At 40.4% G+C, this 26,236-nt stretch overlaps 1 protein-coding gene across 4 annotated transcripts in view; it reads left to right on the plus strand.

The window, feature by feature from the left end:
• The window catches only part of arhgap9 (Rho GTPase activating protein 9), a 40,456-nt gene that overhangs the window by 12,287 nt on the left and 1,933 nt on the right, over nucleotides 1–26,236 (plus strand). For 2 of the 4 annotated variants that reach the window (XM_056397410.1, XM_056397418.1), the window contains 19 exons: nucleotides 41–381; nucleotides 1,665–1,863; nucleotides 2,058–2,449; nucleotides 6,738–6,992; nucleotides 8,227–8,316; nucleotides 11,926–11,991; nucleotides 14,098–14,238; nucleotides 14,525–14,626; nucleotides 15,009–15,070; nucleotides 15,233–15,320; nucleotides 15,815–15,910; nucleotides 16,260–16,358; nucleotides 17,304–17,409; nucleotides 17,830–17,949; nucleotides 19,755–19,853; nucleotides 21,560–21,637; nucleotides 22,056–22,109; nucleotides 23,008–23,142; nucleotides 24,927–25,032. In XM_056397410.1, coding sequence (XP_056253385.1) covers nucleotides 160–381; nucleotides 1,665–1,863; nucleotides 2,058–2,449; nucleotides 6,738–6,992; nucleotides 8,227–8,316; nucleotides 11,926–11,991; nucleotides 14,098–14,238; nucleotides 14,525–14,626; nucleotides 15,009–15,070; nucleotides 15,233–15,320; nucleotides 15,815–15,910; nucleotides 16,260–16,358; nucleotides 17,304–17,409; nucleotides 17,830–17,949; nucleotides 19,755–19,853; nucleotides 21,560–21,637; nucleotides 22,056–22,109; nucleotides 23,008–23,142; nucleotides 24,927–25,032 — 2,510 coding nt within the window. In that variant the 5' untranslated portion in view covers nucleotides 41–159. The remainder of the gene's footprint in view (nucleotides 1–40; nucleotides 382–1,664; nucleotides 1,864–2,057; nucleotides 2,450–6,737; nucleotides 6,993–8,226; nucleotides 8,317–11,925; nucleotides 11,992–14,097; nucleotides 14,239–14,524; nucleotides 14,627–15,008; nucleotides 15,071–15,232; nucleotides 15,321–15,814; nucleotides 15,911–16,259; nucleotides 16,359–17,303; nucleotides 17,410–17,829; nucleotides 17,950–19,754; nucleotides 19,854–21,559; nucleotides 21,638–22,055; nucleotides 22,110–23,007; nucleotides 23,143–24,926; nucleotides 25,033–26,236) is intronic. The other 2 variants (XM_056397429.1, XM_056397437.1) reach the window with 2 other exon arrangements.

Here is a 26,236-nt window from a genome sequence, read left to right on the forward strand (position 1 = left end):
CTGTATCTCTGTGTCCATTTTTCCTCTGTGCTTGTTTCAGAGCATGGCACTGGGCTGGCTCCAGTCTGACCTGTCCTGCGCTAACCCGACCAGTAACTCCAGTATCACACATCAGCACGCTCACAGCAAAGCCTGCTGAACAGGACTGCACGGTGAGCCATGCTGTCTGGTACTTGGCGGCGCTCTGTGGGGCATCAGCAGACTGCTGCAGCACCTGCGGTGTCCAACAGGGGGATGACAGTGTGCGGGGTCCCCAGCGGTACGGTGGTCCTCGAGGCCCAGTATGACTACAACTACCGCGGTGCCGATGGACGCCAGGTCTGCATAAGAGAGGGTGAACGGTTTATTCTCCTGAAGAAGACCAACTCTGACTGGTGGCAGGTGAGAAAAGAGTTCATCTTTTATTTCTCATGTGTCAGTGGAACCAAAAATATTAGAAAGACATGAACATAGCATCTGAAACGTTCTGTTGATTTCTGAAGGAATGTTTGGAGTCAACGATAAAGCTGGTAATATTCTCTGTATGTTTACTGTCAACAAATCCCATGAGGAGACCAAAACCAAAATTGCATCAGTCCATCTGACTTCCTGACTTCCCCAACCTGCCTGTGGCTCTCAGCCTCGGGCCCATTGGTTCTCTGAGGACTAAAATCTTTAACTACTGGTCACAAATATATAATTTTTTTTTCTAAAATAAAGCTAAATTATTTAACAAAACAGCCAGGCAGCGAAAACTATTCAAACAGGATTTATTAGCACATTTGTTGTGACAGTGTGGCTCTTTTTGGTGCTTGTGGACAGCAATGTGGGTCAATGGCACAGAGGAATAAGCTAAATCAGGCTGTGGCTACAAAGGAAATACATGTTAGTAGGATCAATTAATTTTTTCATTGTTTTTCTTACTACTTACTGGGGTCAGATATTCAGATGTGCACCTCAGCTGTGTGTGTGACAATCTAAGTAAAACCTGTAAATCAAGTAAACACATTCCCAAATAGGGATGGATAATGGATAACATGGATGAATTTCTTCTTCTTCTGAACTTCTATTAGACTTTTAATTTTATACCACAATTCAATTGATGAATTATTTATAGATCAAATGACCAGATTGAAATGTCTGGTTATGTTGTATGTATTTGGTTATTCAATGATTTAAATAGCTAATAAATCAAAGTAGTCGATCAAGTTGATGCAAAACTCCTTTAATCCAATTTTGCCATAACAAATATGAAGAGATATTAGTTAGCTTGGCATAAACAGCATGGCAAAACTTTAGATGGGTGACTAGTTTCTATCATCTCTTGGTGCATATCATAAAATTGCCTCCAAGAAGCACATTAGAAGAAGTGACACCAGCCCATAAAAAAAAGATGGACTTTGTCTCTCAAAAGAGAAGTTGTGGTGTGTGTGTGTGTGTGTGTGTGTGTGTGTGTGTGTGTGTGTGTGTGCGTGTGTGCGTGTGTGCGTGTGTACGTGTGTGTGTGAGTGTGTGTGTTTGTGTGTGTTTTCATTGCCTCTGTTGGAGTTACAGGAACTGTAGTGTTAGACACTTCCGCACTGGCCTCAGCCCTCAGCTGTGCTGGTTGTCGCCTGGTTGAACTAAGTGGATTTATGAGGGAGAAAATAGCCAAAAGCATTTGGAAATCTGTTGTTCTTTGACAGGTGCGGAGAATTGGGGCAGCCAGTAAAACGAAGCCGTTGTATGTACCTGCTACGTATGTGACAGAGGTGCCTATTGCACCCATGCCCTCGCCACAGCGCCTGGTAATGTCTGCTTCGCTCAACTCCAACCTCAGGATACTGCCAAGGGTTTCACTCAGTCCCAGCCCAAAAGCGACCTCCTATAATGAGCAGCATCAAGGTAACGTGGGAGAGGATGACATAGAGTCTGAGAAAACATCTGGTGTTAGATTTTCACTGGAAATGACTCTGATTGACTTTAATTCTGTGTGATAAGAGTCTAAAACTAATAGATTTGTGTATTGATGTATGTTTTGAGTATAGAAAGAAAAGAAAATAATAAATGAAATAAATGTTTTAACCTTCCTCCTGCAGTGAACAAACCCATCTACCGCTCCATGGAAAACCTCAACTTCAGTGCCTTCCAGGGGCTGGACAACAACACCAGCACAGGTGGAGGGCGCATCCCCACCCTGCCCTTTTCTGGATTCACCTTTACCCCCAATTCTCCCACTTCACCATCAGGCCACCTCATGGTCCCTGGATCCCCTGCAGCCTCCACGGCCCAAACAGCACCACCAAATCCCAGGGTGGTCCCCATGATCACACGGAGCCAGAGCTCCAGCAACCTGCCTGAAAACCTGACGGAGAACCCGTACGATGAGGTGGGTGGCAGCTTCAGCAGTCGTGTCAACCACAGGATTCCCAAGAAGTCTTGTAGCCAGTGGGACATGGTGGGGTCTCCCGGCAAGAAGAACCACCTGCAGGTAGGGAGAAGCAAGACCCAAGTTAAATCAAACCCACACAGCAGGTCCACAGTGTAACTTAAAGCGAAATTCTGGTATTAGTCAACCTACAGTAGGTGTTACTCTCCTGTTTTGTCCGTTGTGATTTCCTGAAAGCTGTGTTTTGTGTTTTACTTTTGATTGATTTTTGCTGGATTGAAATTTTCCTGTCTTCATCAAAACAGAAAAACACAAAACAATCATTTTTGCTGTAGTCTGTGTTTCTAAAATCTCTAAAATGATTTGGCTGGTAAAATGTTATGATGATCAATAATTATAATGGACACAAATATGACAGTAATACCCGGGTTGACAGTTACCAGAGTTTCACTTCAATTAAACCAAAGTAGAGTGTGCTCACATCAGTTGTGTTTGAGTAAAGCTCTGGTCCAAGGAAAATCGATGCCCGTCACAGTTGGATGGCAAAAAATAATTGACAGTAGAAGTGAGACCGAAGATGGGAACAGGGACATTTGATACTTGACGCTACTTTATGCTTCTTCACACATTGATGTCTCTCAGTTATACTAATATTAGAAATGCAAAGAAGTGTTGTCTTATTTTATTTGGGAATATTGACATTGACAAGAGTGGTCATTTACTCTAGTAAAGTGTGAAAAAGTATCTTGTTCTCCAATGTACACAAAGCTTAATTTCATGTTTTTATTTAGAGTCCATCTAAAATTAGCAACCAAACATATTAATCCAACACTTATATAACTTTCTTTGGATCTATTGACAACTTTAGTCAAACCTACCGCCACCATTGTTAACAGTGATTGAAGTTTTATAATTTTAAGGGGATACATATTTTTAATCTTATTCATCAGACAATGAATTAAGGCTAAACCACGTCTGACGTTGAAGGAAGTGTGGTATCAGATTCATTTGACCTACTCTCGTTGGCAAAAGCTCTAATCTGATGGATTTACAGGTCATAACGCCAAACCTCTAATAAACCAGCTGCTGGTTTTTACTAGCCCTGTGACAGGGCAGGGTAAACCGTGCATGCTCAAATATAAATAGAAATACTCTGCTTTGAATAATAATTTGTGTCTGATGTGGTTTTCCCATAAAAAAAAATTCAGTTACACCCTATGCCTCTTCCACAAAATCCACAATCTATGAATATGCAAATAGTTTTGATTTCTAACTTTTAACCACTGGATACAAGATGTGACCTGCATCACTGAAAGACCATTCTCAATGTATGTGCAATACAGGCTTCAAGTTCCCACATCTCACTTGTATAAATTACAGGTGTTTGTATTGATTCTTTGAACTTGAGATCTAAGCATATTGTTCTACATTTTTAAACTTTATATAATCAAACAAGCCTTTCAGGTAGAAACAAATAACCATATTTGTATTCACTTTGTACAAAATTGATTGAAATAGGAAAAAAAATCTTAGTGTTTCTTGTTTGCATCCCACATGATGATGGAGTTCAGCCACGACAGCAGCAATTGTATTTCTATTTACGTCTGTACTTGACCTTAATAATCCTCCTAGAGCAGCAATCAAGTTCACATTGTCATGACGTCAGAGCTTCCCTGTATTACATCAGGGGGGATTACACAAGTCGTTGCTAGTGAGAAGAATTTTCAGAGTTATCTGTCTGTTAGCTGAGGGAAACTCCCCCGGCTGAGTATTCAAACCGTCTCTACAGAAGGAGTTTTCTTCCATTGTACCGTACAGCCACAAGTTACTTCCGACTTTGGATAGCTGTGATCTCAGTGGAAATGACAGTGGTCTTTTTCCATCTCTATCACTCTCACTCTTTCTCCCTGTCTGTCTCTGGCCCCCTCTCTCTCTCTCTCTCTCTGAGGAGCTTCTTTGTTCAAGCCTTAAATACCAGTAAGCAGGATTATTGCAGCCACATTCAGGTCATAACTCCCCGTTTTTTTCATGCAGAACACACACTCTTCCTCTCTCACCATCATTTTTTTGTGGGTCTTTCTAAAGAGCTGCCACACTGATCATAAATATGACTTCAATTAGATTTTATACCTCAAGCAGGCAAAATTACATTTGAATTTGAAGAGGTTCATTTTTAACATTTAAATAAAAATTTCCCATTGAGCTCAAACAGTTGTTTTTATGGCATTCATTTTTTTTGCCTTCATTGTTAGTGCACTGCATGGCCAAAATTATATGGACACCAAATTAGTCTGTGGGCACCTAAACATTATCCCCGTGAGTGATGGTGAAACTGCTCAGGCCAATGATATGCTGCTACAATCGCCTCCACTCTTCTGGGACGGCTCTCTTACAAGATTTTGGAACCTGGCTGCAGGGATTTGCTCCCATACAGCCTCAAGCGCATTGAAGTCAGCCATTGATGTTGTTGTGCAATAAGGCCTGGCTCAAAGTCAAATTCATCCCAAAGGTGTTGCAGGGCGCTGAAGTCAGGGCTCTGCGCAGGTCTGTTATTTTCCCCCACACCAGACGTCTTTATGGACATTCCAAAGCATATTTAGCAAAATATGTTTGTTTTGTTATTGTTATTTTGTTGTTATTATTTTCTCTATATTTACATTTATCCCATAGACACAACATGTTGATGTTGTTGTGGTGTTGTTCTGTCAGCAAATCATGGCTGGTAAATCCAGGTTTGAAATTTTCTAGTGGAAGACAATTTGCTGTTCCTCTGGAATACTTTTGTGAAAATACATATTGCCAACCGATCATTGACTGTTAAACCAATGACTGAGGTCACAGACTATGATAACAAGATGGCAGGAGACCCCAAGGAAATCATAAATATGCCCCCCAAATCAGTACTTCTGTGGTCTTTCATTTAGTTAAAAATCAAGATAATTTGTCCAAAGTGATAATTAAAAAAAATATGTAAAACTGCTCAGGATATTGTTACTGAGCCGTGGCCCTGTAGATCCTGTTGCGAAACATTTGGTTTTCGATTGAACCACTGAGGTGAACAGAAGGAAACGGTAGAACAGGAAGCTTCAGGTGCGCTGACGACTCAGTGCCGCCCCCTGGAGTAAACTATAATCACATAACTCTTTACATGTCTCACACCCATTCACACATACATCCACAAACCTGCACACACCAACACATGCACACACACATGCATCCATACACACACACACACATACACACACACACACACACACACACACACACAACACATATGCCCCCTCAGTCATTATCTGAAAAGACTGTGTATCATGTGTTATGTAACAGGGATCAACCAGCTAGCCAGTCAATCAGTTAGTGAATTATGTCTCAGCTATATTTCGTGGAAAGATGATCTTACATGCATATCCTTTCAATTAATTTCATTGGATTTGTAGATCTCCTCTCTTGTAGCTGTTGGGTTAGTCCTCTCTATCTGGCCGAGCACATGCATTTCTATAAGCTCCGTCTTAATCCAGAGTCTGACAGGTTACTCTACAGTAAGAGACAGCAGGATTTATTTGTCTCTCTTTGTGGTTTCTGTGGGGTTTCTCTTTCTTCTTTGCACACTGAGATGATTGTTTTTCTTTGAGGCACTGCTATTTTCAGCTTGCGGTACCTGATTTATGCTATTATGAACACGCATACAGAGAAAACCGTAAAAAAAAACAACAACATTATTTGAAAAAGAATGCTTATAAGGTTACACATAATCAGAGACATGGTAACATGGGTGATTCACAAAATGCACAAGGTACACATACAGTACATTCTCTCTAGGTCCTCAAAACATAGCTCTGGTGACATTCAGTGTGTATTCCATAACATTGTATCAGCAAATGCTGGAAAAAGAAAAGTCAATCTCACAGACACCATCCCATCGACACACATGCACCACGTGTATTAATCTACAGCCGAAAATTGTCCCCAACAAATGTTCCGTGTCCTCCTGGAGCGACATTTGCTAAAAACTAAATTATTAAGAGATTTTTGATAAATAAACTTAATATTTGTGACCTGTTTTTAAAGATTTATGTGTTCTGTAGGAATAACTGGGCTTGGGGATGAGAGACACAGTCAGAAGAGAGGGGTTGGACAGTATGGAGAGAAGAACTGACATATGGTTGGCTTTGGTCTTTTCATAGAAATTCTTAACAATGAGAAAAATATAGAATATTGTCAGGCCTATCTTTAAAGTGATAGTCAATATTACTGAACATTTATTCAGGTAATAAACTGGTGAATCATATTATTTCATACTTTTGCTTTGTATTTTACATTTGTATTTGATTTCCACCTATTTTCTTCCTTCCTCTATCTCTTTTTCCCCTTTACTCTGTCTGCCTACAAGGTCCCAACAGAGTCCTATTTCTCACAGCTGTCCTGGCAAGACTCTCCTCTGTACACTGAAGGCACACAGCCAGAGAAACATCCATCGCAGCCAGAGCCACCTCGCCCTGACCCAGGTCAACAGCCTCTTCAGATCAAGGACCTGTGGGAGCAGTACTCAGACCCAGCTACAGGTAGATTCTACTACGTCAACACCATCACCAAGGAGAGGTCCTGGAAACCCCCTCGCCGGGCTCGTGGACACACCATCAATAAGGTACAACACCAAACACGGTTTGCTACTCCTCCTGAGTCCATGTTTTTTTTTTGTTTCCGTCACTGAAATTGCCATAAAATTTGAAAAGATGGGCATTTTTCAGAGCTGGATGAAAGTTCTTTTCTCAAAGGAGAGGATAGAAAAGGGTCAGAGTGTAGAATAAAAGAGAATTCTCATTTATATGCTCACATAGTTTGATTATATCAGCACTAAAAGGTTTTTATTTTTTTTTAGACAAAAAAGACCTAAAGGAAAGCAACCTGGCTCGCATATTTTCTCTTGACTTACACATGAGCTGATGTAGAGAAGGTTGCACACACAGAGATCACAGGACAGGTTTCCACAAGTCTAGTGCACGTGGGGAGACTGGTATATGAGTTTGAGAGTTGCTGAATATTGCAAAGTAACCGACCAAGGTCATTGATAGGAACAGACAGCTTTAAAGGAACAGTTTGACATTTTGGGAAATGTGCTTATTCACTGGCCTGGCTACTGTTGGTCCAAAGCTAACACAATTCACCTACCAGCACCTTTAAAGCTCATTAATTAATTTGTTTAATCTGTACAAAAGTATAAAAACGACACATTGCTCTTTTCCAAGTCGGAGGTTAGGGCTCTGAGCAGTTGCCAGGCAACCAAGGATATTCCTGAAAGTAACCCCAACCCTAATCTCCCTCCCATCCAAGAAACATCATATACCACCTGCAACACGATGCTCATAGCTGTTTTTCCCCGTTTCCATCTTAATGCTAAAGTAAGTTGAAACTAAGCTCAGACTGGCTGTATTTTACCACACAAACATGAGAGTGGGGTCAGTCTTCTTATCTAACTCTCGGCAGGACAGCCAATAAGCATGTTTCCCAAATTGTCAAAGTATTCCTCAAACACATAGAGTGGTGCTGAATATTGTACAGTAAGTGGATAAAGTTACTGACGGACACCTTTAAATCTGGAATTATGAGAGCGTCTAACTGAAGCTATGAAAAATGACTCTTAACGCTTCACAGTATGTTGCACATCAGCAATAGCTTTCAGTAAAAAGTAGTAGTATCTTTATGGAACTCATTGTGTTCATTGTTTCTTGATCCTGCCGAACAAGTGTATGTTTAACAATTTGGCGTGTTTAAGGAAGTCGTTTTTGATCTTTGTATGTTTGCAGTTTAATGTTAGCTAAAGATGAGTCAGAGACTTCTCCTGGTCCACAATCTGAGTTTTCTTTCTGTCTCTGTGGCAGGCCAGTCCAGCGCAACCTCAGACATTACCCAGGGACACCAGCCATCTGTCACTGCCGCTTCCTGGAGCTGGCAATGGAGCTATGCACAGGGTAAGGCTGTTGTACGGAGGTGGTACAATTCGGGCTTCCTGACATTTACATTTTGAATCAGCTTCATTGGTAATTGGACGTCCTTTCATTCTCGCAGTCTCAGGTTATGCGAGGTTTTGGGGCGATGGAATCAGGATGAGCTTTTCCTTGACTATAGTGACAGAATTGTATATACACTATATTATCCTTATTTTATGTGATCATTCACACTGGCATTGTACTGCAGCTTTTATGCAGTGATCCATGTCATGAAGAAGTTTGTACTAGCTGGTAGGAAATATGTTTATGACACTGTCAAGTCAATGATTGAGTTTATATTGTTGGTTTGGTTTGTTACAATCATTCCCGTAGTTCTGCAGAACTGTCTGTCTTTTATGTTCTAAACTTCTTGTTCTGTCCTATTATGTAAATAATTGTTAAAAGTATTAAATAATTTTTCTTATGTAACATGTTTTTAAGTGCAAACAGCTGTGCTTTGGCATCTGTAAACACAGACAGACAAAACAGAACAAACTGCAGTGAGACCAAAAAAAAGAAAAAAAAAAAAAACCCACACATCTCTTGACATATGAATCTGTTGTTAGCCTCTGTCACCCAGAATGCACCGGCACTGTGCACCACATTAAAGCAGAGATAAAATGCTGAGCGTAGCCAAATTAAAAAGGGGATTACATCTTTCTTTCTAGTTGCCACATTGTTTACTGACCGACTCACCGCCTTATTCATTTATTTATTTATTATCAGCTGCCCTCTGACACACACTTCCTCTCAAATGGTGGTTTTTTTGGGCTAATCCTTGAGGGGAATAACAAGGTAATGCCTCTTGATCTGATGCAGATGAACAGAAGCCATTAAAACATTGCTAAATTTAAACCACTCACAGAAACTTCTCATCAGCCTTAAACACCCTCCCTGACCTGGCAGACACTGTCGTCATGCTGTCGTTTCACCTTTTCCGTAAACTTGATTTTACAAGAGAGTGTCCCTGCGCTTCGATTTAGGAAGTACATCTGTTGTTTCAGACGTAAACGGTTTTGGGAATTTATGCAACAGCCGCCACAGACTGAAATTGATCCATCCACTAATTCAGTGACGACATCTACGTGCCACAAGCTGCATGAACCAGATTGTTAGGGATAAGCATTTTGCATCTCAAGGATGCGTTGCCTCAATGTTGCGTCAGTGTTTCAAATTTAATGTTGCTCATCAAAAAAATGCCCACATGATCAAAGCAGTGATACCCCATCAAGTCAGTTTGAGATACATTCTGTTGACCTATATGTGTCAGTTTTTATTCTGTAGAACATGTATTACCAAACAGGAACTTTACTAGTGATATATAATGCATACTGCATGCCACGTGAGCTTATGACCCAGGTGTTCAAATCCAAAATGACCCACATTACTTGTTAGCGCACAATGTTCTCGACCCAATTAGATTTTTATTTTTGAAAATGATTTGAACCCTCATCCTGTTCACTCCTTCCTGTCTCTCTATTTCCATTTTACTTTATGCATGTATGGTACTACATTTAAGAGGGAGCTTTTGTACTTTTTACTCCTCAACATATTCTGCATATTTGACATAAGAGCTGCGACAATTAGACAATGACTTACACAGCCAATCAATGGAAAAATGATTTTGATAGTCGATTAATCGTTAATCTTTAAGCAAAACTGTTCTCTGCTCCCAGCTTGTCAAATGTTAGGATTTGCTGCTTTACTTTATTTCATATCATTGTAAATGGAATATCTTTGTTTGTTTTAAAGACCCAACGACTTATCGATCAATCAAGAAAATATCTGCAGATTAATCGATCATGAAAACAATTGCTCATGAAAACAGAAACATCGATCCTGGAATTATCAATGTTTAGGTTGCATCTGGTTTTTCTTCAGGAATGAATTGGTCAAGTTTGTTTTTGTGCCACTACCACCTGGAGAGGCAAAAGCTGGATCCATCCATCATTTATACTTCCCACCACTTATTTTAGTTTTTAGCTTTTTTATTTTAAATTTTAAATTTTAGCTTTTAGCGTCTATTTCAACACCTCTGCTCCCTTGCTAACTTGTTCTCACATGCTCTCGATTGCAGCTCTTTGTGTTCAGGTGTTAAAACTGACTCTGGGTGGTAAATGTGTCTCGTGTGCAGTTGTAGCCGGTTCTTGCGGGTTACTGTGACGATAAATACAATGAAGATCAGCATGCGACCACTTTGTAATCCATTTTTGTGCATTTATCTTCCTCCTAAATACAACAAAACCATAATTTATATACCAAACAGCAGGGATATAAAGTCATTCAAGTAAGTACGTTGCTGCTTACACTCTAAGACATCAGTATAACAAGTCAATACTATATTAATCGAACAGCTAAACCTTTACTTGTAATGGAATAAAGAAAAAAAAAAAAGCTGTTGGTCAGAGGTTCATGTGGGTGGCAGTGTTTCCAAAGTTCTGATGCGACTTTTCAACTGAGCATACCTTCCTGGTTGAACTGCTGTGACTGATAAAGCCAGCTTCCCTCTAGAATGGGGAAGTAGACGTAGACTGAGACAAGAGGGAGAGATCAATGGTTTATACATTTTGACACACAGAAGAAAAAGTGCCATGACATGAGACAGCAGCCAGTTGAGGACTTAAACTCGGCAGATTACAAGCACTCTGAAACGAGGGTTGGTCTGGGATTGTATAAACTGGGTGATCAGTGATAATGAGTATCTATGCTGTAAGTTCATTTTAGTTTTCCTTCGCATTATCATTTACGTAATTGTGTTGTTATTTTCATGCCATGACATTATGTGGGATGGTGTTGGATTTCTGGCAGCGCATGTGAACTCTCCCGCTTGTTAAATGGAACCTAATTGACTGTCATGCTAATATGGTTCATTTATTCTGGCTTTTCATTGTCAGAGGTGTTGGTACTGACTTTGTCACTCTCACAAAAAGCTGATATGACTGTGCTGATGTGGATGTACAGTATGTGACGTGTGGCCCAGTTCAGTTGCTAAAAATCATAATGCTTGAGTCAAACGAGTACTATGCAATGGATGTTTCAGTCTTACTGAGCAACGGCAGCAACTGTTTTCCCATTAACCTCAGTTGAATACAGGCAAACAAGTGCGTGTGTGAGTGTGTGTTTTGTGTGCGTGTGTATTTGTGTGTCCCTATGTGCTGTAGTGGTGAATCAAAGAGCATTTTTAGCTGGCAGGATGTAAGGGGGGTAGAGGAGTAGTTTCAGTGTGAGTGTGAGTGTTAGCCTGAGCTTCATTGCTGCAGTTAACTGAGAAAATTTGTCAGCATCCTGTTTTTCACATGGCTGTGAAATTTACCCAAATTGCTGCCATTTTGGTTGAGGCGTATTGTTGCACAAATAGTGCAGAGTGTCTAGTTTTCCCTAAAACTGACAGAAAAGCCCAAAGGTAAAACATTCTTTGATCTTTTTTTTTTTTTTTTTTTTGCAGGTCAATTATACAGAAAATGGAGTAGACTTGTGTTTTAAATTTAAATGAAATATAAATAGTAACTGTCCGTCCGTGTTTCCTTTGTTTGTCTTCCTGCATCTCTCTTCTTTCTCTCTTTCTCTCTCTCTCTCTCTCTCTCTTTCTAGCTGTCACCTGATTTCCTCTTCGGGAGCCACCAGGGGAAAACTGACGGTGGCTGGCAGATGAAACAGGTGAAACTCTTTCTCTACCTGCTGCACTCTTTCATTGCCAGAGGGCATCTAATGCATTTCACCTTGACTTTCACCTTGAAAAAAACAACAAAGACCAAAGTAAATGATCACACCCTTTACCAGCTGTATATACAGTATTCTCCCCACACAAAGGGACGCGTCTGCTTAACAAAGAACTTAACTTAACAAAGACTTTGTCACTGTATAAGATAAAAATCCTGCTTCACATTATCATTAACTTTGTCTGAATATGAATATCTATAGATTGCTTGGACTGCTAATTCTTCTTTTGAAACATTTAGATGGCAACTCTTTCCGTAGTAGTTTGCAGTGACTGACTGTGAAGGTAGTCCTAGTTCGCTGTTTTGTCAGCGCTTAAAAGTGCTTTTGATGGAGGGTATTTTCCTCATGAAAATCAATGAACTTGAGTCGTTAGATTTGCAAAAACTGCATCTCCACTGTATTACTGTAGAATACATTAAAGTACTGCCAGCTATGCTCTTTAGATTCTCAGAGATCAGCATTTATGCATATTAAGGTGGTGAAATAGCAACTCATGGTCTAAAAAGAAAGGCTGTTATCCAAGCAGTTCTTCCTGCAACATGTTGCATCACAGTGGGGTGTGGGTGCGCTTGGTTTAAAGCCCTTTTAAAGGCCTCCTCTTAGCAAAGGAGCAGATTTGGCTCTTAGTGCTAATCCGCCTTGCATGAAGAGATGGCAAACATTAGGAGGGATATTTAGTCTGATTGTTGAAACTAGGTTACAGGGATTGGGAAAGGTACTTAATTATGGCTGTTGCTGCAAAAGTTGAAGTTGTGTGAACATGTGCATTTGTGTGCGTTCATGCACACTCATATATATATGCATGTGCGTGAGATTGTAGGCATAAATATTTTGCATGTAAAGTTACAGATGCGCATGCATGCTCCATTGGGTCTCTGACAATCTGTCTCTCTGCTTGTCCTGTGAAATGAAGCAAAATGAAGTTGAACTTTTCATGGAAACTGCAGTTTGTCTCCATCTGTGATTGTGCTGAGTTCTGACTAAATGCACTCATTCTTAAGGTTATCAGTGTTTCTCAAAATGCTTCAGTTCCTCTTGGCAGTTCATACAGGTAGATTACCTTATTATGTAGCACAACTGTTGCATTGTTGTTCTTCCTCAAAGTGTTGTTTAAAATACTTTCAGTTTAATTCAGACTTCATCTGATATAGTTTCATGATTTCTGCCACTGAATGAGAACTACTGAGAGAGCAGAGAGCAGATGTAGATAAGAAACCTGTTGAAATGCAGTGTGTTCGGCTGTTGACCAAAGTGAGTGAGCGGATTTTTAAATAGATGGGTAAATTTTGAACCTTTTACTAACTCTGCTGTCATCTGTCAGAGAAACAATGTAATCCCATAGCATCAAAGCGCCTGTCATTAACAAATAAATTAACTGCAACAAAACAAAATAATGACAGGAAAGTCCAAAGGTCTTCATCTTAGGTGTAACATGGAATGAAAAGTTGAAGGAGCGGATTGGAACAAAAACAGCAATGAAGACCAAGTGCTTTTTGCGCTGTCAGTAGTTACAGTATACTATTGACTGTTATACTATTAAGGCGAACACATTGTGTCGGGTACGTTTTCATTGCACAGATTATAAATCGAAAGTAGATTGAAGCTTTAATGTTTCCCTTAATTATGTTTCAGGTTTGATGATTTTTTGCATGGGTTGCATTAGGATTAGGTTTCGGGTTACAATGTGTTGGAAGATACAGGAAATGAAATGAAGAAATCAGAGGAGAAACTGCATGCTGAATTGCTGAAAAGGCCCTGACCTTTCTGCTGTTCCTTACTGTGCTTGTTTGTAATTTTAATTTGTTTAAGAATTTATGCTCATTGTACTGTTGCACTCGGGTTGCTCGAGGCAAGAGGGTGAACTAAATACTTTAATATAAATGTAATATAAAGAAAAAGGTATGAAAAAATGCCATGGGAGTATGTTGTATCTATTCCTCAGTTTGCACACAATAAATCAGCAATTGCCCTCTCCCTTGTTTGTCTGTTCCACTTCTGACCACTGACCCAAACATATGACCCTGACCTTTAAACCCTGGGAAGAGCATGCAGCGTGCAGCCTCCTCTGAAACCCTGAGCACGATGACGTTCAGCAGTGCAGATGCCCAGAGTCATAACTCTGCCCCCTTGCATGATGTCAAGCAGCAGCTCTGTCACTCCCAATCTATGATTGAGAATGGCAAGGTACTCACCTACAAAGCACACACACACACACACACACACACACACACACACACACACACACACACACACACACACACACAAACACACACAAACACAGACACACACAAACACACACACAGACACACATTCATACACACAGCGTGAGCTCATGAACGGTATTCACACACAGACACACAGAGAGAAGAGGAAATGCAGATAAATATAAACAGAGGGAAACACTGCACTAGTACATATACACTTACAGAAAAATGAACTCAGCTGATGATGGCGACTTCCTGTCTTTCAGCTGGTCCAGCAGTGCAGCAGAGATTATTCTCGTAATGTGGCCAACATCATCGTGGAGCCTCCGTCGCCTCAGAGCTCTCCAGACAGCGATGGCTGCACACCAGTGAGACCACATTGCTTATATATTTATAGATAGATAGATAGATAATGTTCCTCACTGTCTTTCCATACTGTTCTCACTTCATAGTTAGTATTAATTCTCTTCTCTTGCACCTTAATCGGGGCCATACCGCAGTGGGAGACTGTAGAGTAACTCCCCTCCTGCTATTTTTTGAATGATGCAACAGTCAAGTTAAATGGGCCTGCTCAGGATGCAGTAAAGTATAACAGAGGAAAAGCCCTCTGCTGTACTTTACTGTTAGCATTTAAACATGTCTTCACATGCTCTTATTATTGACTTAGAACATCAGTGTTAATATAGATATTAGTGCTTAAATATAGCGCAGTTTTTAATGCACCTGAAACCCCTTTTAATGTGTTCTCAGGAGCTGGAGAAAGCCGGCCTCTTGAACAAGACAAAGATTGCAGAGGGAGGCCGGAAACTGAGGTGAGGCCTCATGAGGCTGCTCCCATTAAAGAGCAAAAAAAAAAAGAAAGAAATTAGATTGCACCTGTTTCTATGAATATAGTGTTCAAGCAAATGAGGGCAAGTATGATTTACCGAGCCGAGTCCTGACTGAGCAATACACGTGTTTATGTTGGGTTGCAGGAAAAACTGGAGTCCATCCTGGGTAGTGTTGGTCGGGAACAGTCTGGTTTTCTTCAAAGATCCTAAATCACACACACCTTCCACCTGGGTAAGAGCTGACACAAACCCTGTGTGCACAAACAAGTTTTTCTCGGGTTGAAAATGATTGCATGAAGCCTATATAATTTCTTCACGACAATATCGTCAGCTAATACTTAGTGTGAGACACTTCATAAATGCAGATGTTCCATTTGTCTGCAGAATGAATTTCTCATTTGAAAATTAAAAAATGGCAACTTACGCAATTCTCACCCAGATTCTTGTCTATTGCACAAAGACCAGAAGCTTTTGTCACACCCAAAAAGTGACGAAACAGCTGGATATTTCCAGTCACTATGTGACCGATTTCTCCCCGTACGTCTTTGCAGTAAAATGACATTCATTAGCTGTTCTGTTAATAAAACAGGTCACACAGACCTGTAGAGAGTTGGTCATAATATGAGAGTCAGTCAAAAGTGGTGGCCTACAAATTCTGCACAGCTAAAAACACCCAAAACATTTTACAAACACTTTTCTTATTGTTTACCCATTTATTTAAAACAGAAACCAGGAAACAGTCGCCCTGAGAGCAGTGTGGATTTAAGAGGCGCACAACTGCACTGGGCCAACGAGCTTTCAAGCAAGAAAAATGTCTTTAAGGTAAGAAACAAGTGGAACTCTTGAGGAATTCAACAAATCATTACATGTTACAAGTGCGTATAAACTGCTAAGTGTTCAAACCTCAGTGATACCCGTGAGCTGATGTATAGGCCCTTCACTATGCTGTTAGTGAAGGGTCCTGATCAGTGAGGGAAGTGAGAGTTGAGAGCTGTCTTCCACCCTGTCTCCTGTCAGTGATCCAGAGTCAGGAAGAGGAACCAGTAAAAATTCATTTTCCAATGAAATGTGGCAGAATTGAAGGTTGCACTGTCTTGTGTTAAATATCTACTTAAAATCCTCATTTCATTATGCATTAATACAGTTTGCAAATGTTTGTGTTTTACTGTAGTTGAGGACAGTAACAGGCAACGAGTTCCTGCTGCAGTCGGAGACTGACTCTTTGATCAAAGAGTGGTACAGCACCATTCAGAATGTCATCGAAAGACTGGTGAGACACGTTGACACAACACACACAATATACACGCAGAGTTGAACTGTCAGTTTACCACTTCTGTGTTAGTGGCTAAAATGGTTTCCTTTTTCAATCAGAATTGTGTCATAACATAAGTTCATGCTCTCCACTGCCACTTAAACATGGAGACTGTTATCCACCATGCTATTATGTTCTGAACTTCCTGTAATCAATATCTTTGTTTTAATTTTTTTAAATGTAGTTTCTATACTTTTTGTTTAGCTATTTAATGTCAATTATGCCAAATGTAAATCTTTGACAAGTTTATTATTTTACTTGAAAATGTGATGCTCACACATATTTTGGTCATTAATATTAAATGACCGAATTAAGGCGATCTGTTTCAAAACAGTTTTGTTATCTGTTTATGTTAAAGCTACACTAATCAATATATTTTCTGTTAACAATAGCTCAAATGACAGTGTGTAACGTTAAAGGTGACCAGAGACAATAAGTACCTCTGCGCTCTACCGTGTTGCTTCACTCTCACCACTGTTATAAACAGCATCAGGTCGCTGTTTTAAGTGAAAAAGGCTATGATAGAACCTCTGTATATTACCTGTACAGCACCATATGAGAGACAGAGCTGGTGGAGACCAAAAACATTGCTAAAAGAAAAGTGAATGTAGGACGAACATTCATTGGGTGGCCATATCATAGTTTAAAATGAATTTTGATATTCCCCCATGTCTGCTGGAAAGTTTAAATAGGCAACTTTCTGCTGTTTTTGTTCATCATAACAACTTTATATACAGTATATGATAATATATCAACATTATTTGACTATCACCAAGCAGCCAAAAAAACAAAAAATCACTAAATACTCCTTTAAATAACAAGTAGTCAGAGCACTGAGAAGCCAGTTTGTTCTAGACAGTGAATGGTATAATTAAACACAGTTCTCCTCTTCCTGCCTTCCAGGACCGTGAAAACCCATTGGACAATGTCCTTCTGTACTCTCTGAGGCGAGCAGGCAGCGTGGAGATGCTGGAACACAGTGGAGATGAAGATGAGAGGAGAACGTCACGTAAGTCATCACCACGAGTTGCATCTCATCACTCCATTCGGACTTCCTTCCCTCACACAAGAATTACGCTGAACCGTCCCTGCCCTCAACCCCCAGTTTACTCACAGCCTCTCACTCCATCATCATCACCACTTTTTTCTTCAAACTTCCATACAGGCCTCTTACATCCCTCCATCCTCTCCTCCATCCTCTCCTCCATTCAGCCCACGTATATTTTCACACGGCCGCCGTGGCAAATAATCCCACAGTCAGTCCTGTCTCACCTCCGCCGTCACCCGGCCCTCCCGCTTTTCATCCTCACCACCATCCCCTCTCATCTGCTCTCCTGCCCCGCAGCCGAACGCCCAGCACTGACCTCCTCCTCCTCTACCTCCCTCTCTTCCTCCAACTCCTCCACCTTCTCCTTTCCTCCCTCTGCAGTCCCTCGCTCGACATCCAACCTGGAAAACACAGAGAGGAAAAGAGTAAAGACCCGGCTGAAGAAGCTGATCCTAAAGAGACCTCCTCTGCAGGCCCTGCAGGAGAAAGGGCTCATTAAAGGTGAGATATCTTTTTGAAGTTTCAGACTGTTTGAGTGCATGTGTATCCTTTATTCAGCAGCATGCAGGGCAGTGGTGAATGATGGTGAGACATGTTCTCTTTTGCTCAGTCGTTAATATTACAGCTAAAAATATCAAATATTGACTTGACTGTTGACTGTTGTGAAGTTGAGGATATTTTACCATCTTGCTGGCTGCCATCACAGTTGTGAGAGCAGACAAGAAAATCTGTGTGTTTATCCTGCAGTTATGCCACATCCTCTTGTGAGTGTGAATTGCTGTTCTCTTTTTTTCTGTTTAGTAAGAGCTCCTCCAAAATGAAAGTTTCTCACAGAGCCTGTCTGCACTATTATGACATCTTTTCATCATGTGAACTCTTGTCTCTATCACGTCTTTTCTTCTACGGAAGTTAGCACACTAACCAGCTAGCCCCGGCCTGTCTTGTCATTGTCCAATAGCGACTCATTGTAGCCTCCAATCTGCCCCGAATATGTAGCGCTGCACAGAGGGCGTATTAAAATCTCTTGTCTTGTGAATGCAACGATGACCGAAGCCCTTGTCAAGCATTGATCATCACCACCCTTTCCTGCAAGAAACGTACAAATAGCCCCTTTAGTAATTTTTTTAAATTATATTTGTGGCCTTCACAGTTACCCAGTTGAACACCAATGGGAGATGGATAGTTTCTTGCAGTAGATGGTGCTCTCCGCCATGTTCATCAAAACAGCAAATGGGGGAATGCCTGCAGTCAAGTTTGAGACTTAGAGTAGAATCTATATGAATGAGCAGTGAAGCTGTCCTGCAAACCCATGGTGGTGAAACACCTGACTAACAATAGGAGAAAAAGTACAGTGATGTTAGTAGACAAGACACTTTCCTGTGTCTTTTATGCGACATTCTGAAAAGTTTTAACATGTTATTTAGGGGTTTGTCCATATTCTAAGCTAAAACATCTTAGCAAAAAAAAAAAAACATTAAGCATTTTTTTTTTTGTATTTTGGGGGTATTTTGCCTTTTTTACATAAGAGAGGAAAAGGAAGAGAGGAAGAAAGACATGCAGCAAAGGGGATATTGCAGTCAAACCCCTTGGCCACCAGGATGCCCCAGCATCTCGTATGTTTAACAAAGATAAAACAATTATTCTGTTAGTTTCCAACTGCTACAGCTTCCATGAGGCTTGAACAACACAACAATAGCATAGGCCTTAAGGGTTATGTGGCCTCTACTACATCCTCATAGGAGGCATGACATGATTTCCTGCATGTCACTGGATCAGAAGAAGTCGTTCAGAAAAATGGTGAAGCATCTGTAGATTTATAACAAGAAGATTTTTACATACATTTTACACAGACTTTTTTCTAGCTACCGTGAAACTATAGCTGAAAATAGGAACCTGTGCTTTTATGGTTGAATATTGTTCAGTTCTCACTGTTGATGACATTCTCTTCACAAGCAAGTTCATCTCAGAGATGAAATAATATGATCATACAGCAGTATAATGGTGCCATATTCTAGAGTAAAGGGTTGCATGAGTTTTTTTTTTTACCCTATAGACTATACAGTGCATGGGTTGTATTGCATCATCAAGTGTGAGCCTAGATCTCCGCTGGGAGCAGAGTCAAACGTAGAGGTTTTCTCCCATAGTGAACTGTAAATTTATCACTAGATTAACTTAAGCCTGCAGCTCTTACATCATGTCTGTTATCTGATAAAAAAAACAAAAAAAAACAACAGACATAAAAAGTGTGTGTGTGTGTGTGTGTGTGTGTGTGTGTGTGATTGTGTCCGTCTGTCATCGCTCTTCAGATCAGGTGTTTGGCTGTCGTCTGGAGATGCTCTGCGAGCGAGAGAAGAACATGGTCCCTCGCTTCGTCAGGCTTTGTACTGAGGCTGTGGAGAGGAGAGGTACAGTCACTGCAGACAGCCCCGCTAATGTGATTCTCAACTTAAAGCGGACACATGAGAGAGCAGCCTCAATCTTGTTTTGAGCGTCAGTCATTTGACGGCAGCTCTGCACCTACTGTGCAGCTCTGTGACATAAATCAACAGAGAGGAATTTACTGCAAAATGTTTTTGATCGCCAGAGAGGACGCAGGCTCAGAGGCACACATTAAGAGAAGGACGTACGACAGCTGCCAGCCAGAGAGAGATCGAAATTAAAGACAATGAAAGTGGTTTGGAAACTGCCTAGAAACCATACTGCAAATAAATATTTAACTCAAACAAACAAACAAACAAAACTGTTTTGACCATAAGGCCTTTAAAAACCTGGTTTTGATGATTTAAATATTTCTATGGAGCAGTTTGAGCAGATTGAGACAATTACATTCGAGGCTGTGACAGACTGAAAAACTTCAACGACAAAGTGGCTAAACTGCAGCCACAAAAATAGAAAGAGGAATTATGTCGTTAGTTGTCATAGCTATAGTGTATAATTACTGTGGTAGAGATGGAAGCATACTATGCTAATTCAGATATATATACTAACCAATATGTTTCTTTTTGTGTCCTGTAAACAGTTTCTCATGTGGTTTCCTTGTCTGAATTGAGGGTGTAATGATAGATGGTGCCTTATGTTATACAGATAAGGGCTGCAGTTAACAATTATTTTCATTATCGATTAATCTGGCAGTCATTTCCTTGATTATTTCAGTATTTTTAGCCTGTAACATGTCCGAAAATAGTGAAACATTTCCGTTGTAATTCACCAAAACCCAAACTGATACTTTCTTAATTTGTCCAACCAACAGTCAAAAAAACAAAGACATTAAAATTACTATCACAGGAGAAGACCAGCAAATATCTATGTTAGGAAGCCTGATCCAATTTTTGTTGTTTTAGCTTAGAAAATGACTTAAACTGTTTCCTGTCGAATCAGTTAATTTACAAATAGTTTCATCTTTAATCGATTCTAAAGCCTCTGGAGAAAAATTTGTGATTTCAGCACAAACAGTTAAAATGAACTTGACATGACCAGTGAAAACGTGTGGGTCAAACACAACAACAATGAAAAGATAATCAACTAATAATAATAATAATAATAATATGCATAATTCTGTTGCATATTAAAACATCAGCCATTCCGATGGAGTAAAGTTTAAGTTTTATAACAGCACCAGAATACATAAAATGTCAGTCAGTGGCTCCTTTAGACTGTGAAGCTGTGTAGTTTAAACTTGAAGCCGTCTGATAGGATTTTAACAAGCAATGTTTCACAAAGCCCGACTTGTTCTACAGTTTCTGACAACCAGTGTGGAGAAAGCAGGAACTCGTTATCATAACAAGGCGCTTTGACAAGTAACAAACACGGTGAAATGTAAAGAGGAAGTTTAAAAGTATTTATGGTGCCTTGTGATCATGCAAAAATGTGACTCTAAAGTGGCAAAATGTGCTTTTACTTAACTTTATTCACATGTTTTGGGAACTTATGCAACAAAACAAATTTTTTAGACACACTTGAAATGTGACAGACAGGACCAAGAAAACAATGAAATCATCTAATTTTATCTTAAACTCATGGGGTCACGTTTTAATTATAGACACACACATATATATGTATATAGTATGCCAGTTGTATTTTGATACAACAATCCTTATGTCTTATGCTGCAGGACTGGACACTGATGGCATCTACAGAGTATCAGGAAACCTGGCAGTGATTCAGAAACTACGCTTCCTGGTGAACCACGGTGAGGAGGGGAAAAACTGAACAGTATCTGATGATTCATGTTGATAATGTTGATTTTGTCTCTGACAATGAAACTGAGATGAAAATGTCAAGGGAGGAGAGACGTGGGGGCAGGTGGAATCTTGACTTTCCTGGCGTTTGTCAGAAATCATTACAGTTTTATCTGATTCCTCTTTTTCAGCCACTTGAAATCAAGACAAATGTCCACTGATACTGATTTGTTCGTTCTAATTGTTTATAATGATTGATGTTTCAAATATCAGAAATTTCACACACATGAACACCTTTTGTTTTCAACACACATTCACTGTATACCTGCTTGAAATCCATTGCCATTGTCTCACTCCCACTACACAACATCCTTTTTGATGAAGTGGACGATGAGGAAAGGCTGACGTAGTAACTGTTGGTTTTTGCAGAGCGAGCGGTGACTACCGACGGCCGTTACATGTTCCCAGCGGAGTTGGTACAAGGTAGATTTAGACGGACGCGGAGAGCAGCTGCTTTCATGTGTTACTCAGCCCCGGCTTGTTTTGTGCATTATGTGTTGCATAACGTGAACATCTCAGTCAAAAACTCCCCAAAACACCCACCCACAGACTGACACACCGAGCGGAGCGGAGCCGAGCTGAGCTGCGGCACAGACGTGCACTGAGCAGTTTGGTGGTTGTGCTACCATTTGCTTAATGTATGTGTGTCCCTTAGGCTTTTCTGCTTTAAGTTTTCTGATGTAATAACACGCAGCAGGTTGTACAGCGAGCTCTCACACAGTCCATGCCTGCCATCAAGTGGACGAAACGGAGAATCAGCTGCTTGTGCACTGTGGAGTGCGCTAATCCCACGGCAATATCTCACTGACTAATGCTTCTCATCGTAAGATGCTAGAGATGGTACCATTTGTTTAAACCATGAATACTGACCTAATTGACACTGAGGTCAAATTAAAGCTCTTGATTTTTTTTTTTTCTTTCTTTGGTTCTTTTGATCCAATTTGAGAAGCAGTGGTCAGGCCTGGATTTAAAAAACAGAAGTGTGCTGTAGTTAAAAGTGTGTGTGTGCTTGTGTGTGTGCCTCTCTGCCTTCTCTCACTCTCACCAACCATCTTTATCTCCCTCCTGCAGCTACAAGCCTTCATGTTCCGCCTCAGCACTGACGTGAATTTGCTCTCTGTTCTGTTCATGTTCTTCACTAAATGATGCCGTGACTGTAACTCCACTGTGTTGTTTTTTTTTTTTCTATCTAAATTCTAACTCTTTGTCTCTCATTTTCATATGGCCTTGCTTCTCGTTCACTTCTTCTGACCCTGTCCGTCTGGATTTCTTGCCGTTCCCCTCCAACTCGCCCCCCCTAACCCCCTCCCTTGTCTCTCAGAGGAGAAGCTGAATTTGGATGAGAGCGAGTGGGAGGACATTCATGTCATCACGGGAGCTTTGAAACTTTTCTTTCGCGAGCTTCCTGAGCCTCTGGTGCCCTACGGCTTCTTCACAGACATCGTGGAGACAGTCAGTGAGTGACCAGTTTCAGTCCCATTCAGACTTCAGTTTTCTTTACAGCCTCCCCCTTGACACTTGTCTTTGATCAACCTGAGATAGAAATGAAAGCACTTCATCAGTCATCTCATCACTGCTTGCATAGTTTGTATGAAATTAAAACAACATTTTTAAAAAGCAAATAATCAAACCTTTATATTTTAATGTGACATTTTTTAGAACACAATTTTCGGTTCAAATATTTATTAATAATATTTTGTCTTTTATTTGACTGAGAGAGATGGGAGGGGTTTATATGCATAAAAGTCCCTGTGGGGGATGTTGTATTACAAAATCAGCAGCTTAAACATCTAGGCTATCAGGACTCCCACACAGGACACTTTTTTTTAATCACACCTGATTATTTTTCCTCTGGTGTTGTTTTATTCTGAAGAGTCATTACGCTGCTGTGGTCTTAATGACTCAAAACCATTCACTTCCTTCCACTTTGATGCTTTGGTGTCAAGCTGTAGTGAATATAATTAACCTCCTTACAGAATACAGTATTTACATATATATATATATATACACAGTATATCATGAAAGATATATGGACATCGTAAAAGAAAAAAAGATTCTTCCCAAAACGAAAAAATTGCATGAAATTCAAGGCGAGAGTAGAATAATTATATCCTGACAGAGCTGGAATTTGTGGAACAGTATTGAATAAAACCATCACTTGGTTTTACTGCAAAAAAAATTTAAAGACTTAAAGTACAAGTCTTCACATTTAAGCTGCTCCCCATACAGCCCATATTCCCATACTTCTCATCTCAAATACAAATAAATGTTGACACCGTCATTTAAAGGATAAGGCTGAGGTTACTCTGTATATTTTTTTATTGTCAACAAATCCCTTGAGAAGACCACAACCAACCATGTGTTACTTTGTTTTTCAATACTTTACGACTTCCTTAACCTTACCCTAAACCTATTCGCTCCTACTAAAGACATAAATCTTTAAAAAAAAGTATACCACAAATAAAGCAGTAAAGATTCAGTAATTTCCTAAAAAGAACAACTAGTTTTTAGCAAATGCTTCTCAGATGTGAGTAAATTGTGCATTTTTTGCTGACATATGGACATATTCAGTGCACTGATGAGTATTTACAGCAGCGTGTTGGTATCAGCGAGATTGACTCATATTAAACGACACTTGCCAGGTTCATTGTTTTAAAGGAAGGTGTCATCCTGTAACAGTGTAAGTGTGACTCAGTAAGGTTTTTAATAGTGTCTGAACGACAATGTAGTTCTGCTGCACTTAAACCAAATCAGGCTTAGCCTACATACAACACATACAAGATCTCAAAACTTTTCCTTTATCTGTATTTATCAATGAATTTGCATGCATGTCTGTGATACACCAGTGTATTGTAATATCTGTTACTTATACTACTTATCCTATAACAGTAGATAATCTGGTATTTCAACATTGATTACATGCAGTAAGAAAACTTAAATTAAGGAAAGAAAATTGTAATAAATGTAAATGTATTCTTGGCATGAACGGCCCTGTTTCTTATCAATCCATGGGACACAGTGTGAGCACAGGGAGTGATCAGCAGTTCACTGCTCATCAAACCACAGTGGAGATAATTGATGATTGCAAACTGTATCATATAAGATAGTGGATGCTGATAAGGTGCATGTGATATCAATTAATGGATGTAAATCAGGTTCAGGATGGTAATAAAGTAATGAAATATAATGCAAACGATAACATTCATTATGATCTGACATGTCTCTCGCTCTGTGTTGCAGAGATGTCGGACTACATGGACAAAGTGGACCGTTTGAAGTGTCTGGTGCTTAACATGCCTCCTCCAAACCACGACACGCTGCTGTTCATGTGCCGCCATCTCAAACGGTGAGAGGGTGGGCGTGAAACCATGTGCAGTACATCTCTGCTGTGTTATCTGTCCTCATCTCTGCTTGTTTCCATTTACTTCCCATGGTTTCAGTGCCATTTCATAATATATTCCCCTGGCACGTTTCGGCACGACAGAATGAACCAGATGCCCTTGTAGGAAAATAAAATCTCTTGCTTATAACTTTTCTTTTTTAATTCTGACCACAAGATGGGGTAGTTCCCCTGTTGTTCTCAGTAATTTTCTGTCAGGGATTCTTTGGCCACGGCTCTTAAAGCATGCCAGCGCTGTACCAGGATCACACTGTTGTTAAGTTTGGGTCCCTGTGAAGATGAAAAGGCTGGAGGAAGATGAATGGCGTACAATGTTCTGCGAGCCAGTTCCTTTTACAGTACATAAAATGTGTGTTTTTTACCGCCTATGGTTTTTCCTTCCACTTCAGGGGTGAGTGTTCGTGTTCTGAGGCTGATGTTTGTGCCAGGGTGTGGTGGGCCCCATGAATTTGTCAACTCTGTGTCTTTCTCTCATTTTCTCTCCGCTGTCATTCCTTTCCCCCCTCGTTCTGTTTCTCATTTATTATCTCCCTGCTCAATCACCTCCGCCGCCTCCTCCCTTGCTGGCTTGCTACCTTTCTTTCCTTACTTCCTCTTTATCCTCTTCCTTCTCTTTCCATTCTCCCCTTCCTCTTCCTCCCCTCTTCCTCCTCTTTCCATCCCTCTCTACTTTTTCTCCGTCCTCCTCCTCCTCCTCTTCCCTCCGCCCGCCCCCCCCAACCCCCCCGCTTTCCTCCTTGCCTCAAAGGTCCCATGGGAGCCTTGTGGTTCGTCTGCTGGAAGGCATACCAACACCACCGCCGCCACCACTGGAACCTCTCTCTTTTCTCTCTCTTCGCCCTCTCCTTCGCTTGTTCCTTTTTTTTTTCTCTCTTCCCTCCCCTCTCTCTCTCTTTTCCTCCTCTCTTTTTAATGTGGAAGTTTTGAGCAATTGCTGGCTGCTTCTGTGGCTTGGTGGGAATGGCATTTTTAGAAGAATGCCTCATGCTGTGGCTTTAACCCATTCCTGAGTCCCCCCAGATCACATACACACACACACACACACACACACACACACTCAAAGACACCAACATACAGTAGGTGGATACAGGCAGTGGACACTTATGTGCATGGACCTACTTTGTAAAATGCAGAAACACAGACATGAACA

Source organism: Seriola aureovittata, chromosome 2 (assembly GCF_021018895.1).
Source record: "Seriola aureovittata isolate HTS-2021-v1 ecotype China chromosome 2, ASM2101889v1, whole genome shotgun sequence".
Classification (NCBI taxonomy): domain Eukaryota; kingdom Metazoa; phylum Chordata; class Actinopteri; order Carangiformes; family Carangidae; genus Seriola; species Seriola aureovittata.